Source organism: Pollicipes pollicipes, unplaced genomic scaffold (assembly GCF_011947565.3).
Source record: "Pollicipes pollicipes isolate AB1234 unplaced genomic scaffold, Ppol_2.1 Scaffold_4295;HRSCAF=5057_pilon_pilon_pilon, whole genome shotgun sequence".
In the NCBI taxonomy this organism is placed as follows: domain Eukaryota; kingdom Metazoa; phylum Arthropoda; class Thecostraca; order Pollicipedomorpha; family Pollicipedidae; genus Pollicipes; species Pollicipes pollicipes.
The window spans coordinates 39,423,556-39,439,459 of record NW_023596461.1 but is presented as its reverse complement, the minus strand read 5'-3'; the positions used below and the strand labels follow the sequence as shown (position 1 = coordinate 39,439,459).

The 15,904-nt window shown below is 56.7% G+C and overlaps 2 protein-coding genes across 2 annotated transcripts in view; both read left to right on the top strand.

Annotated features, from left to right (window-relative positions):
- The window catches only part of LOC119097527 (cadherin-related tumor suppressor), a 53,842-nt gene extending 49,499 nt beyond the window's left edge, over nt 1–4,343 (top strand). Inside the window, exon 21 of the mRNA XM_037220560.1 lies at nt 3,667–4,343. Coding sequence (XP_037076455.1) covers nt 3,667–3,756 — 90 coding nt within the window. The 3' untranslated portion in view covers nt 3,757–4,343. The remainder of the gene's footprint in view (nt 1–3,666) is intronic.
- Nucleotides 4,344–6,027: 1,684 nt separating this feature from the next.
- LOC119096455 (serine protease inhibitor) lies at nt 6,028–15,641 on the top strand. Its single transcript, XM_037219361.1, has 6 exons — nt 6,028–6,131; nt 8,479–8,555; nt 12,460–12,810; nt 13,280–13,510; nt 14,148–14,324; nt 14,798–15,641. The coding sequence occupies exons 1-6, from the start codon at nt 6,104–6,106 to the stop codon at nt 15,599–15,601; spliced, it is 1,668 nt and encodes a 555-aa protein (XP_037075256.1). The 5' UTR covers nt 6,028–6,103; the 3' UTR covers nt 15,602–15,641.
- The last annotated feature ends 263 nt before the right edge of the window (nt 15,642–15,904 follow it).

Below are 15,904 nucleotides of genomic sequence, written 5' to 3'. Positions count from 1 at the left end.
AAGCGTCGATCCCCAGCCTCTGGAACTGCCGGGCAGACGTCCGCATAGATGGCGCTGGTGCGGCCGGCGCCGACCGTGTACCGTCATCGCGGTTCCGTTTCCCTCCGCGCGATATGGCACCCATCGTCGGCGTCGGTCAGAATTTCCAGCGAGGGTAACGTGGTGGCGTCGGCCTCGCGGCGGGATCAGTGTCGCAACACACCGGCTGCTCGGTCAATGTCAGCGACAGAGACCGCAACCAAATACGGGGAAGGGAGCATGGTTGTAACCGCCGAGGGGCTAGGGAAACATGCCTCACCAAGTTTCGCAGAATTGGGTCAATTTCCCAGTGGTCTCGTAGAATGCACGTTTTCACGTTTTCCCATTCAAAATGTCATTTTCCCATTCTGGTTAGGTTGTCCCCCATACTCCAGCTGCATTCACTCCTGATTCATCCAATCTCAGAGGTGGGGTTACATCCTTCGGGTTGGGAAGGGGCGGTGGGGGGCAAGATCAGTGATTCAGGGGATCAGTGTCATTAGGCTCATTGCAGCGTGAAAGGGCACACTCTCTCACATTTCGAACACCTCGGTTTTGAATACTTCGTTTTTTCTGCTAAAGGGAAGTTTTTTTCTTCTCAAAAACACGGAGCTCTGTGAACAACTGGCAAGCAGACCAGATATAATTGGAAGACTGTTATACATTTAGACGAGACGAATGTGCGCGAAGTAATTGGCTTGAGCTTGGGCGTTTGTCATCGTTTGAAAGATAACCTGACATGGGTTTCCACCACTATGGTCAGACTAAAGTATTGCAGATCGCAGCTGACGTTATCACATGTTTAATGCAGAACCACAACATGCCGTGCGTTACTTATTTTGACGCGCCAAAGGCTCGCGATTTTTGTTGTTTGTTCGTTTAACTTAAGCGTCTGCCGCCGTTCGAGAAATAACCTGGCATGTGCTTTCCTATGTCAACGGACCAAAGCCGGGCACAAATTCGTTTCTTAACCATTGGCACACACCATGTTTGGAGCAGCACCCAATATCAGTATTGTTTACGCCGAAAGTAGGTGAGAATTTTGGTAAACATGTGATCATCCCCATCGTTGTTTTGAACAACACTACCACGCTAGACTTCTCAGACTGCAGCTGAATTTACGTCCAGTGAGATCATTAACATTCTCAAGAGGGCCCATGACACGAGTTCCATCTGACTCTAATCTTATTTGAGACAGATAGAGCCGATCAGATAGAGTCTAGCCAACCTAGGGCTCACACTCTCCGCAGTCACGGATTTCAGACAGTGACAAATCGAACCAACGGGCAAGGCTGCGCTGTGTAGCTTCGCAGGAAACTCATTTTTGTTTTCACCAATTACATTCTGGTGAGGATTCCTCTTCATGTCAGCAGGGCCATGTATACACCAAGAAGCACCTCAATTGCCTATGCAAGCAATGTAGGTTCTCCTAGGCAACAAGAGGGCTTGTGAGGAGTGAAACGGGCCCTGTGGGCAGCTATAAATACTAGGAGAAATCCGGAGGATCGCAAAGATGTAGAGGACTTGTGCCCAAAGATCCGAAAAGAATCGTCCGATGGGACCCTTGGAGCCCGAAACCCCTATTTGAACTCCCAGATTCCTCACAGTCTGGGCTTGCTTGGGCCCGGCGGGCCTGACCTCACCCCCGCTGGCCCCTACGGGATCTCCATCCACGGCCACTGCTCACCGCCCACCCTTTCAGTGGGCGCCAGCGCTGGGAGGTGGGGTATGCCCTCCCACGCGCTGGGCAACGGGCGTGCTGCGGTCTGGGCCTTCTTCCGTCCATCTGTTGGCAATGCACTGCAGTGGAGCATCGGAAGCGGCCGATGTCGTGAGAGCATGGCTGCATCGCCAGTTTTAGACCTCGCATGCACTCACGGCTAGCGCGAAGCGTGCTCCTTATCTGGTAATCTGGCTAAGCAAGCATCAGTCACGAGCGCCCCCGGAAGCAAGCATCAGTCACGAGCGCCCCCCGGAAGCCTCCACACGGCAAGTGCGGGTCGGCCGTTGACAGGCCGTTGGTGCCTGGTTCTGAATGGAGTGCTGGCCTGGAACGAATGGGGCGTGCCTAAACAGTTTTAATGTTAATTGACTTCGTTGAGCCTTTTCTTCGGGCGGACTTAAGAATTAAAATTAGGCCTGGATGCCTCTGTACTGAAGGCGCCTCTGCTGAGTGCTGGTCCCCCACGGGCCTCATGGTGCTGAGTGCTGGTCCCCCACGGGCCTCATGGTGACGCTGATAGTTACCAGGGTGATTACGGCACAGACAGCATGATCGTGCCAATTAAAAAAGTTGGAGGATGTACCGCAACCCTCAACATGTATCATTAAAAAAATATATATTTCCGGTCGGCCCAATCTATTTATAACCACTGGGGATAAAAGTAACGCCTCTGGTTTTCTGGAATTAGTTATCAACCGTTTTAGATCGAAATTGGTGGTGCTGCCGAGTTATCAATTTCACATGTTTGACAAATAGTTATTTAGCTCGGTTGCGGACATGTGTGGTTTTTTTATTATGCTGACTTGCTGATGATGTATGGCTATTCATGTAGCGATTCAGATTGGGGGCATCCACCAATCTGAAACCGCGTCATTTCACGCGTCATGTAATGTAGCCGTGAAATGAGTCATTTTGCTATCATATGACACGAGACCTCATTAAGTCGCAAAAAGGTCATGCAAGACTCCTTGCAAATGCGACATCGCAACAGCTTACAATACCAGTTTGTTACAGAATTTTCCGTAAACCAACTTTATGGTTCAAATCCAAATGACCACTGACTAGATCTTTCTAACGCCACATCGGGTAAAATGCCTCGGAAGAAAGCCCACGGACTCATTTGCTTCATGACTAGTTAAGAGCATAAGGCAGCTCGATCTGGTCTGACCTTTACCGTGACTTTTTTGCGAATTATAGTTTGTCTCTGACGTAGAGCATCGTTAGTTATTGTTTGGCCTCAGTTTAAAGGTTTCATTGCGGTTGCGGGTGCTACATGCTGTCATGCGATTCTTATGGCCATTAGGTGCTTGGCACTATGTTCAACATCAGTCACTCCGAAAAGGTTCTGTTAGACAGGGCGTTGGTAAGATACCAAATGCTCTCATGATGTTTCCCATTCCACGGCCAGATCCAGAGATAGCGGGAGTGGCTCAAAAGATTCGCCGTACGGTCGCGGTTGCAGGGAAACCCGAGCAATGCAGGCTAATCCATCGTTCCGCGAGTGTTGTTGGAAGCCGACAGTTCTTTGCAAAGTTCGAAGATCGCCTTGGAGCCAACTAACGGTGTTTCGTTTGCTCCAGTTACCTCTTGAACTGCCTGAGCTTTCGTTTCACTCAGAAGTTGTTCGTTGAAAGTAGTTTGGGATCTTTGTGCGGGCTTAAGTCATCCCAGTGGTCTTTTGACAGATTGGGGCCGCTCTTTTCCAGGCGTATTAAGTCCCTGTGAAGCTATTATACAGCTAACACCTGGCGCGTCTAGTAGCACATGAGGGAGGCGAATATTGTCGGGCTCCTGGTTTCCGAAGAGGTCGTCTCAGGACGCCCAGGGCTGGAGTCGCCTCAGGTTCGGCCGACCGCCGCCCTGCTGATGCTGACGACCTGGCGGAGCTGGTGCTGACGAGCTGACGGGGCTTGCGCTGTCGGCAGACGGAGCTGGACCCGGACGTCAGCGTGACGCCGCTGCCCAACACGCCGTCAGCCGAGCTGGAGCAGAGTCCGGTGGCAGTGTACTTCTAGTGGCGCGGCTGGCGCGGCGGCGGCCCGCCGGGCCGGACGCTCCGTCGGCGGCACGAGCCGGCCGAGCGCGGACCCGGCCCCCACACTCCCACCCCCTGCGTGGATCGAGCGGCTCGGGGAAACCGACGGCCCGGGCGCGAGCGGTCGACGGCAGCGCGATACGAGTGTGTTGGAGGAACGTGAGCACGGCAGTGGCTGGCCTCGTATGCTGCATTTACGAGAAGCGTTGAAACGTTGTGCATCGTAGTTGTTTGCCAAAACGCGTCACATGTGGACCGTGTACAGATGGGTCCATTCGAATCTGAAAGAAACTGTGCACGCAGGGCTTTACGCATGGAGAGGCCCCATATGTGTTGCAAAGTTACTGACTGACACGCGTACTGTTAGATTCGAAATGTCATGCGCCGCAGAACGATGAAGTAAATTTTACATGAATGCATGCCGGACAATTTCGTGAACAGGTTACCAGTGAGGCCTGGTGGCCGAACGTAAATTGTCATTGTGTGGGTGCAAGATACCAATATTTTTATACGACGCCCTAAAATGTTGTAAAGCTTATTTGTTACAATTGTTTTAATACAATGAGTACTGTGTATATTTGTTTTCACATGGAGAATTACCTAAAACCCGAAAGCGTCTCTTCAGTTTGCACTTCAAACGGGCTGTTGATTTTTTCTGTCCACGTTTTGCTGCTAAGCAGGCCCTCGCCCAATGCGAGTTGACACGGACTTTGCTCGTGCAAGGTAAACTGACGACACAGCACGATAAAATCGACCTAGACTTGCCAGCTTAGGGTGATATGGGAAGCAAAAAAACGAGTCTTTATCTCTCCGCACTGGCAGGGACATGCGATCAGGACAGCTGGGATGGAGCGTGCGTAAACAGTCCGGAGACAAAGCCGGAGACGCGAATAAGCCAACGAGGCCTATTAAGTCCCAATGTCCACCTCGTTACTCTTAGGAAAGCTGCCTCTGGACTGCAACGGACGACAATCGGAATCCGGCGCAGTAGGACTGGCGCAGTGGAATTCACTCCCTGCATTGCATTGAATCAGATGAACAGTATATATACCCAGCCGGAAGAGATTCGACCCGCGTTGTCAACACGGAATCCCTGAATGCGGGCCCGCGCATCATCGCACGTTCGGGTCGGTGCCCACTGGGCGTGGACCAGCTCCACTGGTAGTAAATAAGAGGACAATGCACCGATGATATCACCCGCGCTGTCAGTGGGCGGCTGAAAACACAGGAAATGGTGACGCACTAAACCAGTAATGATTGGGAGAGTACAACCAGCGGGAAACAACGTGCAACGACCAGTGCGGTGCTATTGATTTCGGCTGTCTGACACAAAGCATACCATGAAAGCCATCCCGACCCCAAAGCTCCCGTTTATTGGGTCCGAAACTGTCAGGTCTTATCCAGGGAATTCCACATCACCGGGGGCTCAGCGTTCACATTCCGTCGCTATGTGGTCTGTTGCGAGGACGTGGTCAGTCCTAGGAACCCAAAATCCTGACAGGTGTTCTTTTGGTGACTGACTGCGTGGTGGCGGGAATTCCAGCAGGTGCATTCGTGCCCGCAAGGCCCGCTGCTCCTGGCTAAGCCGGTCGTGTTGTTCTTCTGGAAAATAGTATCTAATCAAAACGTCCCTCAGCACGAACTTGTCAGCTATCAGATTTCATTGGCGACTACCGGGGTGGGGGGGGGGGGGTCCATGAGCGCGACCTAAGAAGCATCAGCCAACGGGTGCGCTGTGCTTCCGGGACTTGAGGCGGCCGACGCCCGGCAGAGCGGGAGGGCGGGGGGTGGGAGGGGTCCGGCTCGGCGCAGTTGGGGCCCCGATCATCAACGTAACGTACAACGCCTGCAGCGGCAGCCTCGGTGTTGTGGCCCTGCTCAGTTCTGGCCTTCGCCAGAGCGCCCAGCCCTCCACATGTCTGACCAGTGGCGTCCGCAGAGTCGGCGCCAGCAATCGTTACCGGCAGGCAACAGGACGCACGCCGTTCCGGAAGGGTGTTCAGCCCCACTCGCCCTCCCCAGCCCGGCTCGACTGACATGCCAATCAACGGAGCGAGGTCCGGCTCCCGTCCCCGCCAGCCGGCCGGGGCCGTGCGACGCGTCACCATGACGACGGGTGCCATCCCTGCACGCGCCGGCACGGGGGGCGGGGGGAGGGGGCGGTGACGTTACAAACAGGGCGCCCCTGAGCGCCCTCTGCCGGGCGGCGCTGAGCCGGAGCGGCGTTTATAAGCATAACACGGCGCCACATTGCAGGGGAGGGTCGCGGGTGGTGCACGGTGTGCGGGCAGCAGCGGCATCGGATCTCATTGGTCGCAGCTCGGAGTATGGCGATGGGCGCGCTGCACTGTATCGGTGAGTGGTCCGCTAGATGCGGAGACGGCGCGACGCTCATTCGGCTGAATCGACCGCAAGTGATGTCTGCACTGATTGTAATTGTTATTCGATGTGTCTTGTTCCAGTTGTCGGGCTGTCAATGCATCTCTTTTTTATCCTAGTTATTCAGCGGGAATAGGGCATTTAATACCACTCTTGTGCGCGTGCAATGTTCGTGGCAGTTGCGCTGAACAACTTACGCGTCTTCGTTTTGTAGCATCCTTATGTCTGCAAGACGTTTTGAGGACATTATTCATGTTACTGGCGGGTACGGCCAGCGAACGGTCCAACGAATCATTGCAGTACGTTATGTGGGGATGATACGGTTGAATATTAGAACAGGATCTTTGCCTGGCACTGCACCAGTGAATGAACATTTCGCTGAAGCTTTTGTTTCGCTTCGTATCTATCAATGTGTCTATTTCTAGTTTTATGTATATATATATATATATATATATATATATATATATATATATAAATACGCATATTTGTATGCCTTCTTTATTCACTCAAAGGACCTACCCTACGAAGCAGGTGCTACCTTTGGAAGTTGCACCAATGCCCCCGGATTTCGGCGGGTGGATGGGCGCTGCACTGACGGTGAAAGGGGTCTCATTAGCCGAGGGCGAGAGAAGGGCGAACGAGCTCGTGCGCAACCGTTTTGACTTGGTATTTGGCTATCGTCAGTGCCGGTTGTGCTATGGACAGTACACCCAGCTGCGCGTGATAGAGGGCTTGGTTTTGTGTGACGTGCGTAAATGTTAATACAGGGCATTGAAAATGCAATTAAAACACAATAAATACACAACATTGGCAGACAAAATTTCGTTTACTCCTGGGTTGTGTTTACACGTTGAACAAGGACACTTTTGGATGATTTTCAAAGTTCCAACTTCAGTGATATATCCCATTTATCCTTTACATATTCCATATCATCTTTTATACATCCCATGCTATCCTTTATATATTCTACCATCTTTTGTCACTTTTGGTACAATTTCAAAGTCCAACTGCAGCAACATCCCATATTATCCTTTATATATTCCATATCGTCCTTTTTGTATCCCGTATTATCCTCATATCTATAGATATATTCAATAGTATATACCATGCTATTCTTTATACATTCCATATCATCCTTGCTATGCCCCATCCTTGAACAGTCCCAAGACATCACCGTGCTGACTAGCTAACACTGATGTCTAGTTTTGATCCCTCAATACCAGTGGGTAGCCTTGCTTAAGATCGCGGGTGGAACGCGGGCTCACATTAAAGTGGGTTGTGTGGTATTTCGCCATGCGATATTCGAGCGGCGAGAGGCTTCGTCATGCCTTCCGACATCGACACGTCTCGTCAGTGTTCACCATTCAGCAAAGTGACTTCCTTCAAAATGCTACGGACGTCCAAATACGGCGACATGTAATTATTGTAGGTGTTTAGGGTCACGACGCGATAGCCGTTCCTTGGCCAAAATGTCGTGCATCGATCCTTTTCTAAACGTTCAGTTATGTTCCACCGGTTACAAAACAAGTCTTGCTATTCACTGGTCGTCCAACGGCTGGCAACTGGACAGCAGTGCTCGCCGGCCCGCAAAGAACCTGTTGGATTTATATATGTGGCTGTTGCTCTGATGCACTGTGACTCAGAAATCGTACCCGATAAGTTGGGTCTCAGATGACCGCACAATGTCTATATTTTATTCGTTGGGGAGTAACAGAGCAAATTGCAATGCGGCATGTGCGCACTGCATTTCATCTGGTCTTCTTGCGACGGCCACGCTGCGTGCACTACAAACGAGCACGCGACCTTGATATACCCTAGCTGAATGCAGAGCTGAAAACAATTACATTGGCAACCAGGCCAGCGTTGTTCACAGGACGGTGACGCTGAAAAACCGGGCCAGGAAGGCGCTTAATGACCTTTCCGAGCCCCGGCCGTGACCCCATCTCTACGCGTGAGTGGTGCTCCTGCACCCCCCCCCCCCCCTCTGCAGTGACGTCAGAGTTGGCGGCACGTTGGCGTCGTCAACTGTGCGCAGTGCGTGCTGTTGGGTGACACATTTCGGAGCAAGTCGGTGCTCGGGACTCACAGTACTTCTGGCTGCACCCGATCACCGCCTGTTCAGGCTCAGCCCTCCGACACGCGTCAGCCACTGACGTCATTGGTGTACGAATACCACATCCCCTGCCCGTCGAAGCGGCTGACGCCAGCCATGGCGACCCGCCGCTCTGAAAAGTCCGTCGGCCCGGACACTTGCGCGCCGGAAGTGCCGCCGGAGCGCGTCACTGCTCGCCGCCCTGACGCATCTCGTGTGGTGCTTTTTCAGGCGCGCTGCTGCTGGTGGCGGCGGCGAGCGTCGCAGGGCAGTCCCGGCGCATGCCATTCCAGCAGCTCCTGCACAAAGTAAGCGGCTCTCGCGCCGGAGACGGACGCGGACGCGTCACGCGCTCGCAATGTGTCCGGTGCGCGCCGCCGGCACGCACGATAGGAGTCTGACACTCGCGCGGTCATATAAGCCGCACAGTGCCTGCCGCTGGCGAGCGGCCCGCGCGCCGGTGCATGCTTGTGATCTGCTGTCGGAGGCGGACGTACCGAAATACGCGCCGCCAAAAAACGTCCTTAACTGGGTACGGCGAGCGTCAAAATCAATCACTGCTTCGCAAGCTAGGCGCGTAACATGCTGATGTGGTGTGCACAAGATATATAGGAGTAAATGTTGGAGCAGGCCTCCGAGGCATGGTGGCAGAAGATAGGTGCAGGCATATATGCCATCACAGCCAAGGCGGAAATTTTATCGCGTCGCCCCAAATCAGTGTTCGGCGCATGCGGAGGCAGGAGCAGCCGGGCAATTACCTGTGGATGGGCAGACAGTTGCTATGGTGACCTCCGGCGAGGAAGAGACCGCCGCAGGACGACGGCCCTTTTTATGCACAGCGGCCTATCACGACAAAAATGCGACAGAAATAGTACTTGAACCTCGCACGCTGTCATTCACAGCTTGTATGCGACACGGGGGCCGTTTTTACGCCACGAGGGTTCTCAGTTGTGGCAGTTTGAACGCATCCAACTTGCATGCATCACTAAGCCGTCTGCTGTCGCAGGTTCGGGTCTTGTCTCCATTATGACGTGACGTGGTTCTGCCATGACTTGGCCCTCGAGCACTCAAGAGCTTTGCATTATTGACGCTCGCTATCATTCATGACGCCTGTGGTGCGATTATTTCCGACCATACAAGATAGCTGAAGCTTCCTCTCCACCCTAAATACATTGCGTCCCTGATCACGGCCTGCCTTCTGACCGCATGACTGCCACTAACCACATCATGGCCTATCATGGACTTAGGGGCCTCCTAAAAGTCAGAACTGGCGAAGAGATATGTTGGCCCGCCCTGTCCGATGGCATGTTGGCCGGCCGGCTTCCCACCCTACCGGCGTCCGGCGGCGCCGCCCCTCCGGTCTGCACCAATTAGCTGCCGTTTCCAACTGATCGTAGTGGAGCCACACCACTGGAAAATCTGCTCAGAGCTGCCAGGCGGGCAGGGCCCCTGCTTCGGACTACTCTCGGTCGATTGCCGAGCGGCAAATCGTGAGTAGCGTTCGTCGATTGGGGTCCCGATTCGTGGGTTCAGCTCTGACCCCATTCAGAGTGTATTCGGTTCTGCATGCCTGCAGCCGACAGCTCTTTGTTGGCTGGCGAACACTGGCCGTTCCAGTCCCTTCATCGAACAGAGGACGACCGGTGGACGACATCTTTATGGCCGGCGGAACGCAGTCTGAACGTTAAAACAGGATTGTTGCGTAGCATCTGAGCTAGGGAACAACAGTTTCGTCACGCCTCTCGACGCATTTGCTTCTCGTTTTTTGACCTCCACAAACCGGTCAAGAATGCAGAGGTTCCGGGTGGTCCGTGATGTGTTCAGTCGCGTCCCTGTTCTGGGGAGGCGTGGGTCTACGGTCACATCCCGCACTGTCTTTGGCGCAGCAGCCATCGGCCGGCCGCGTTCTTTGGCGCAGCAGCCATCGGCGCAAGCGTTCTTTGGCGCAGCAGCCATCGGCCGGCCGCGTTCTTTGGCGCAGCAGCCATCGGTGCAAGCGTTCTTTGGCGCAGCAGCCATCGGCCGGACGCGTTCTTTGGCGCAGCAGCCATCGGCCGGCCGCGCTCAATGCCGATCACCCGGCAAGCGCTGCACTGAGATGGATAGGCGCGGACCTGTTCGAGGGAAAGGACGCCCACGCACGCACGGGGCGCAGTCCAACGGCTTAGATCCGTTGCCTTCCATGCGACCCACATATGTCCGCTGTTATTTTTTTCTTAACTGTATAGGGCAGCTGCACACACAGACCTTGTTACATATCGGCAGTACCTTTTATTCAAATGTGATGCCAATTTTCTACGGATCTTCGGCTTGGGTTCCGCATGAGAAAGCAGACTGTGCCAGCGGTGGGAACAGTGTGGCCTTGACGATGCGCGTCGGTGTGGGGATCACCGCTGGATATCTTCCCTCAGAGCGGTGGAGGTCCAACACCTTCACGAGGTGAACATCTCTTCTGTCCGCCGTAGGCCCGGCGCAAGCGCTCGGTGTCTAGGTGTGGTGCGGCGCTCTCAGCCGCCCGAGTCTGTAGCCCTGGCGCGGCCCCGCCGGACCCGTTCTGTGATGACGTCTCAGTGGCAGCTGGCGAGAGTCAGATAGGCCCCGTGCCGACTAAGCTTAACAGTGTTTATCAAACGGACTGCGCGCCGCGGCCGAGCTCGTCTTCCGCGGACGCCTGCCTTTTGGAGCTCGTCTTCCGCGGACGCCTGCCTTTTGGAGCTCGTCTTCCGCGGACGCCTGCCTTTTGGAGCTCGTCTTCCGCGGACGCCTGCCTTTTGGAGCTCGTCTTCCGCGGACGCCTGCCTTTTGGAGCTCGTCTTCCGCGGGCGCCTGCCTTTTGGAGCTCGTCTTCCGCGGACGCCTGCCTTTTGGAGCTCGTCTTCCGCGGACGCCTGCCTTTTGGAGCTCGTCTTCCGCGGACGCCTGCCTTTTGGAGCTCGTCTTCCGCGGACGCCTGCCTTTTGGAGCTCGTCTTCCGCGGACGCCTGCCTTTTGGAGCTCGTCTTCCGCGGACGCCTGCCTTTTGGAGCTCGTCTTCCGCGGACGCCTGCCTTTTGGAGGTGTCGCCAACAGCACCGAGCCGCTGCAGCTCATTTGCCATGACTTGCGAAACCACAGACAAGAAAGCAAAGATTGCGATTTTGGACCGATGATTCCAACCGACGGCAAATATACGGACCTGAATGGGATGTTCCAGGGGGAAATATGTTCAGAGTGGAACTTACCTCCACCGTTGCTTGGAAAATACGGGTCAAGCACACTGGAGTGTAGGAGATGTACCCAAATTATGTCTAAACAGTAGGTGACGGTACGGTGGGCCCTGGCCCTGGTGTGCCGCAGTACGGTTTGTAATTTCCACGTTTTTCACGTTTTTTCCGCAAACTAACAAATATACGCCAAATCGTCCCCCTCTGCTAAGAAATTGGATAGCACCACCGATGGTAACTACGACTGCCTAGGCGGCGGGGTCCGATGGTGACACATGATCCACCGGTGACCCCCTCCGTGGCCCCATCGGCTCACTCTGCGGCCGTCCGCCCACAGAGCTCCTGACAGACAACCGCGGGCGTCCACGTGCGCGTGCGAGCCCCTCGGCTCGGGGCCCGCACGCTGCACGTGCACTGTGCAGGACTGTGCACACGGAGGCGGGGAAATGGGGAGGGGGAGGGAGCGTCACGCTTCGGGCGCAGTGGCATTTCGACGTCGTGCGGTGACGTGTTCATACTACCGTGTTGATCGCGCCCGGAAGCGGCGTGCGCCCGCAAGCGTGCGCGCCACTGACGGCTGTGGGCGGGCGCGGAACAGTTGGGACGCAGGCTCACGTTCATCTTAGCAGAGCTGCCTTGGACGCAGATTGTGGACTTACTCTTAACTGAGTAAGTCCTCAATCTGCATCTGCATACGCGCGAATTTTGGTTTTCCCCGTAAGGAAAACCAGAATTCGCGCGCGTGCAGGCCAAGACAGATCTTGGGTTACGACCAGTCAGTTCAGGGTAGTTCGATACATCTGGCAGTTAGAATCTGAACTGTGCGAACTGGCCCGACCGCACTTACCATCACATGCGACGATTTTGGCACAAGCCTGGCCGCTTCATGCTTACAATGCCCAAGTCTTTGGCAGTTGGCGCTGCTCGTCCCTTACATCAGTCCGCTCTGTTCCGCGCCAAAGTCACGTCGTCCCACTTGGTACCGGCTGCTGACCTGCGCTTCTTGCAGACCATCACCGGTGTGTCCCCGGCCGGCGCCAACGTGGTGTTCTCGCCGTACTCGGTGGCGACGGCGCTCTCGCTGCTGCACGAGGCGGCCGACGGCGCGTCCCGGCGCGAGATCGGCCAGCTGCTCGGCCGCGACCGGCGCCGGGCGCCGCAGACCAGCGTCGAGCAGCCGGGCGTGACGCTGCGCCTCTTCACCGCCTTCTTCCACGACAGTCAGCTGGCCGTGCGGCCGGCGTACCAGCGGGCCGTGCGGGCGTACGGCGCGCTGGTGGAGTCGCAGCCGTTCTCCACCAGCCCGGCCGCCGCCACCGGCAGCATCAACAGACGCGTCGAGCAGGAGACCAGTGGCAAGGTGAGTCCTGCCCGACTCTGCGGTCGGCCCGTGGCGGGCAGGGTCCGAACGCGTCACACACACCCCACGGTCTGAAACAGTCGTGTCTGAGGACTTGTTCACAGCCAGACCGTCCGTGGAGAACTTGTTCACAGCTAGAGCGTCTGTGGAGGACTTGTTCACGGCTAAAATGTCTGTGGAGGACTTGTTCACGGCTAAAGCGTCCGTGGAGGCTGGTTCTGGGCGCGCGTGGGCAGTCGACATTTGACTTTTGGCATCAGTCGTTGAAGTATTCAAGGGCCACCCATCACTCACATAAGTACGCAGCCGCGTGTCAGGCCACACCATGGCATGCGTGGCACATGGTACAGCTCGCGTGCGCCTCCATGTGGCTGAGGTGCGCGGTCATTAGCATGCAGCGCTTCCCTGGCCGAAACCACGTGCCCTCGCCGCGGTCGAGTCCCAGCTGATCGGTTCGTCCACTCGATAGATCCGTGACCTGCTGCCGCCGGGCAACGCGCAGCTGGTGGCCGTGCTCGTCAGCGCCATCTACTTCCGGGCCGAGTGGCGCACGGCGCTCGATGCGCGCCGCACGCAGCCGGCGCCGTTCACGACAGCGGACGGCCGCCGCCAGACCGTCCAGATGATGGCCGGCGACGGCCAGTACGGCTACCTGCGTAGCGAGTCGGGCCGCTTCACCGCGATCGCCATGCCCTACAAGGTGGGCAGACCGACCCGGGCCGGACTGGTGGGGGAGGGTGTGTGGGGGGGGGGGAGGGCAAGACAGTCTGGCCCCTAGTGAGGTCGGTGGGTCAGACGGGGGCACACCCAGTGGGTGTGCGACGAGGGCGCACCCAGCTGCACGGATTGGGTGTAGGGTGCTGTACTGAGGAACCGAAGGAGTGGAGTTTGTTTTGGGTGAAGAAATTCGGTAGCTGGGGTGTGCAAGATAGCTGCAACATGTTCACGTTTTATGCATGCGGGAGGACCACTGGAAACACGTATCGCGGCCTCTGACGGGAGGGGGTACGCTGGAGTGCACCTTGCGGGCATGGGCTGTGGGACAGACTGGGGGCACCAGTCTGTCCCGCAGCCCATGCCCAGGTGCCATGCCCACGTGCTATGCTGGGTTATCATAGAGTAGAATTAGCTTTGGTTGGGGAAGTCCATGTTTTTCGGCTCGTTTTCTTGTAGGTGCAAAATCTAGGGTTTGGCAGAAGGAAGCGTTTGCAAATGAGTCTAACAGCTTTTTATGCGGCGCTCACGAACTTTGACCGCATCGGGGATGACAAGGTCGCGTGTCGTTGTGTTCGAGGGGCTGTTGCACACCCTTACGTCAATCACTTGCTCTCCAACAGGACGAAAGGTACCAGATGATCCTCGTGTTGCCCGACCAGGGCGCCAGTGTAGGGGACACCCTCAATCAAGTCGACGCTGACGCAATGTACAAACAAATGCGCCATCAGGAGGTGGAGATAAAGTTTCCGAAGTTCCGTGTGCAGACCAAGTTGCAGCTGACGGACGTGCTGAAAAGGGTGAGCGCAAACCTGCTGCATCCTTCACATGAAGGCACGTGGGGACAGGTGAAGGATGGAATCGGCCACAGTATGATGGAAGAGCAGTGTACGCAGCGTGGAACTGCCCGCTCGGCAGATTATTCCAACCAACTCAAAGTCCCCAAATCTAGATTGTACCCTTTAATCTGTGTCGCGCAAAACCACGCTCATAATTGATAGAAAGCCCAATACAGTAGCTGGCGTGGTCGTCAGGTGCCCAGTTGTACTCGACCACGGAGGGGACGGGGGCGCCACGCGGTGGAAGCTCCATTGAAACCAAACACGTGCGTGGTCCCCCCTCCCCCATATCCGTCACCGCTGGCCAGGGTTTTCCAACCACCGAGGCGCACATGCACGACCAGCCGCGGGCCTGCGGCCGGGCGCGGGAAACCCGCCGTGCGGTTGCACTCGTGCTGGGCACCGGGCTAACTGCGTCGCGTCTGCCTCAACAGGTGGGAGTGCGCCAAGTGTTCACGTCGCTGGCGAACCTGCAGCGGATGTCGCCCGACCCGCGCCTCTACGTGAGCGATGCACGCCACAGCGCCATCATCGAGACGGACGAGCGCGGCAGCGAGGCGGCCGCCGCCACCTCGATCAGCATCAGCGCGCGCAGCTTCTTCACGGCGCCGACGCCGTCGTTCGTCGCCGACCGGCCGTTCCTCTTCTATGTGTATGACGTGACCTCGGCGAACGTGCTGTTCAGTGGCCAGGTGGCGGACGCGGCGGCGGCGCAGGCCGGCGCGGTCGGCGCGGCCGGCACGGCTGGCGCGCGGCCCGTCCTCCTGGCGGCCAACGGGGCGCGTCAGCGGGCCGCGCGCGGCCGGTTCCAGCCGACGAGCCCGGTGCCGACGCTGGCGCCGGGCCGGTTTGCCGCGCAGGGTCAGTTCCGGCCGGCGGACACGTCGCAAGGCCAGTTTCTGACGGGTCGCTCCGGGGCGGGCTCGTCCCGGCCCGTATTTCTGGCAGCCGGCTGGCGCCCGGCCGCTGCCGACCCCACAACGCCCTTCCAGCGCCGCACGGTGGTACGCAAGGGGCCACCGGCCTCACAGCGGAGCAAGACGGGACGGCGGGCGTGGTCGGCCCGCCCGCCGCCGCAGCGGTCGCCCGGGTGGCGCCAGACGCCCCTTCAGCCCCCGCCGGGAACGCGCGGCGGACTGCCCGCCGCCCGCCGCCGGCCTGCCACGCAATGGATCTGGCCGCGGAGGACGTCACCACGCAAGACAGTCTGGGATCAGCGGATATACTTCCCGTACTGAGGCCGCCTCGGGTGAGAGTTAGCGCCTGGTAGCGGCAGTCAGGCGGCTACAGGCACGCCTGACTGCCGCCACTACTGCACGCCTGACTGACTGACGTCTATTGGGCGATTCCGTCGTATGGGTCATCACAGGCTCACATGCAGGGGCGTAGTTTCTTAGTTAATTTGGGGATTGGGGAGCGATAGGCCCCAACTTTAATTAGGAAGATGCGGGCAAGTTCCCCGTTTTGCTTTGGCTGTTTGAGGGTAGGCTTAGCCACTTCCGTGCTCGAGCCTCCCCCTCCATCTTGCTTTGCGAAGCTAC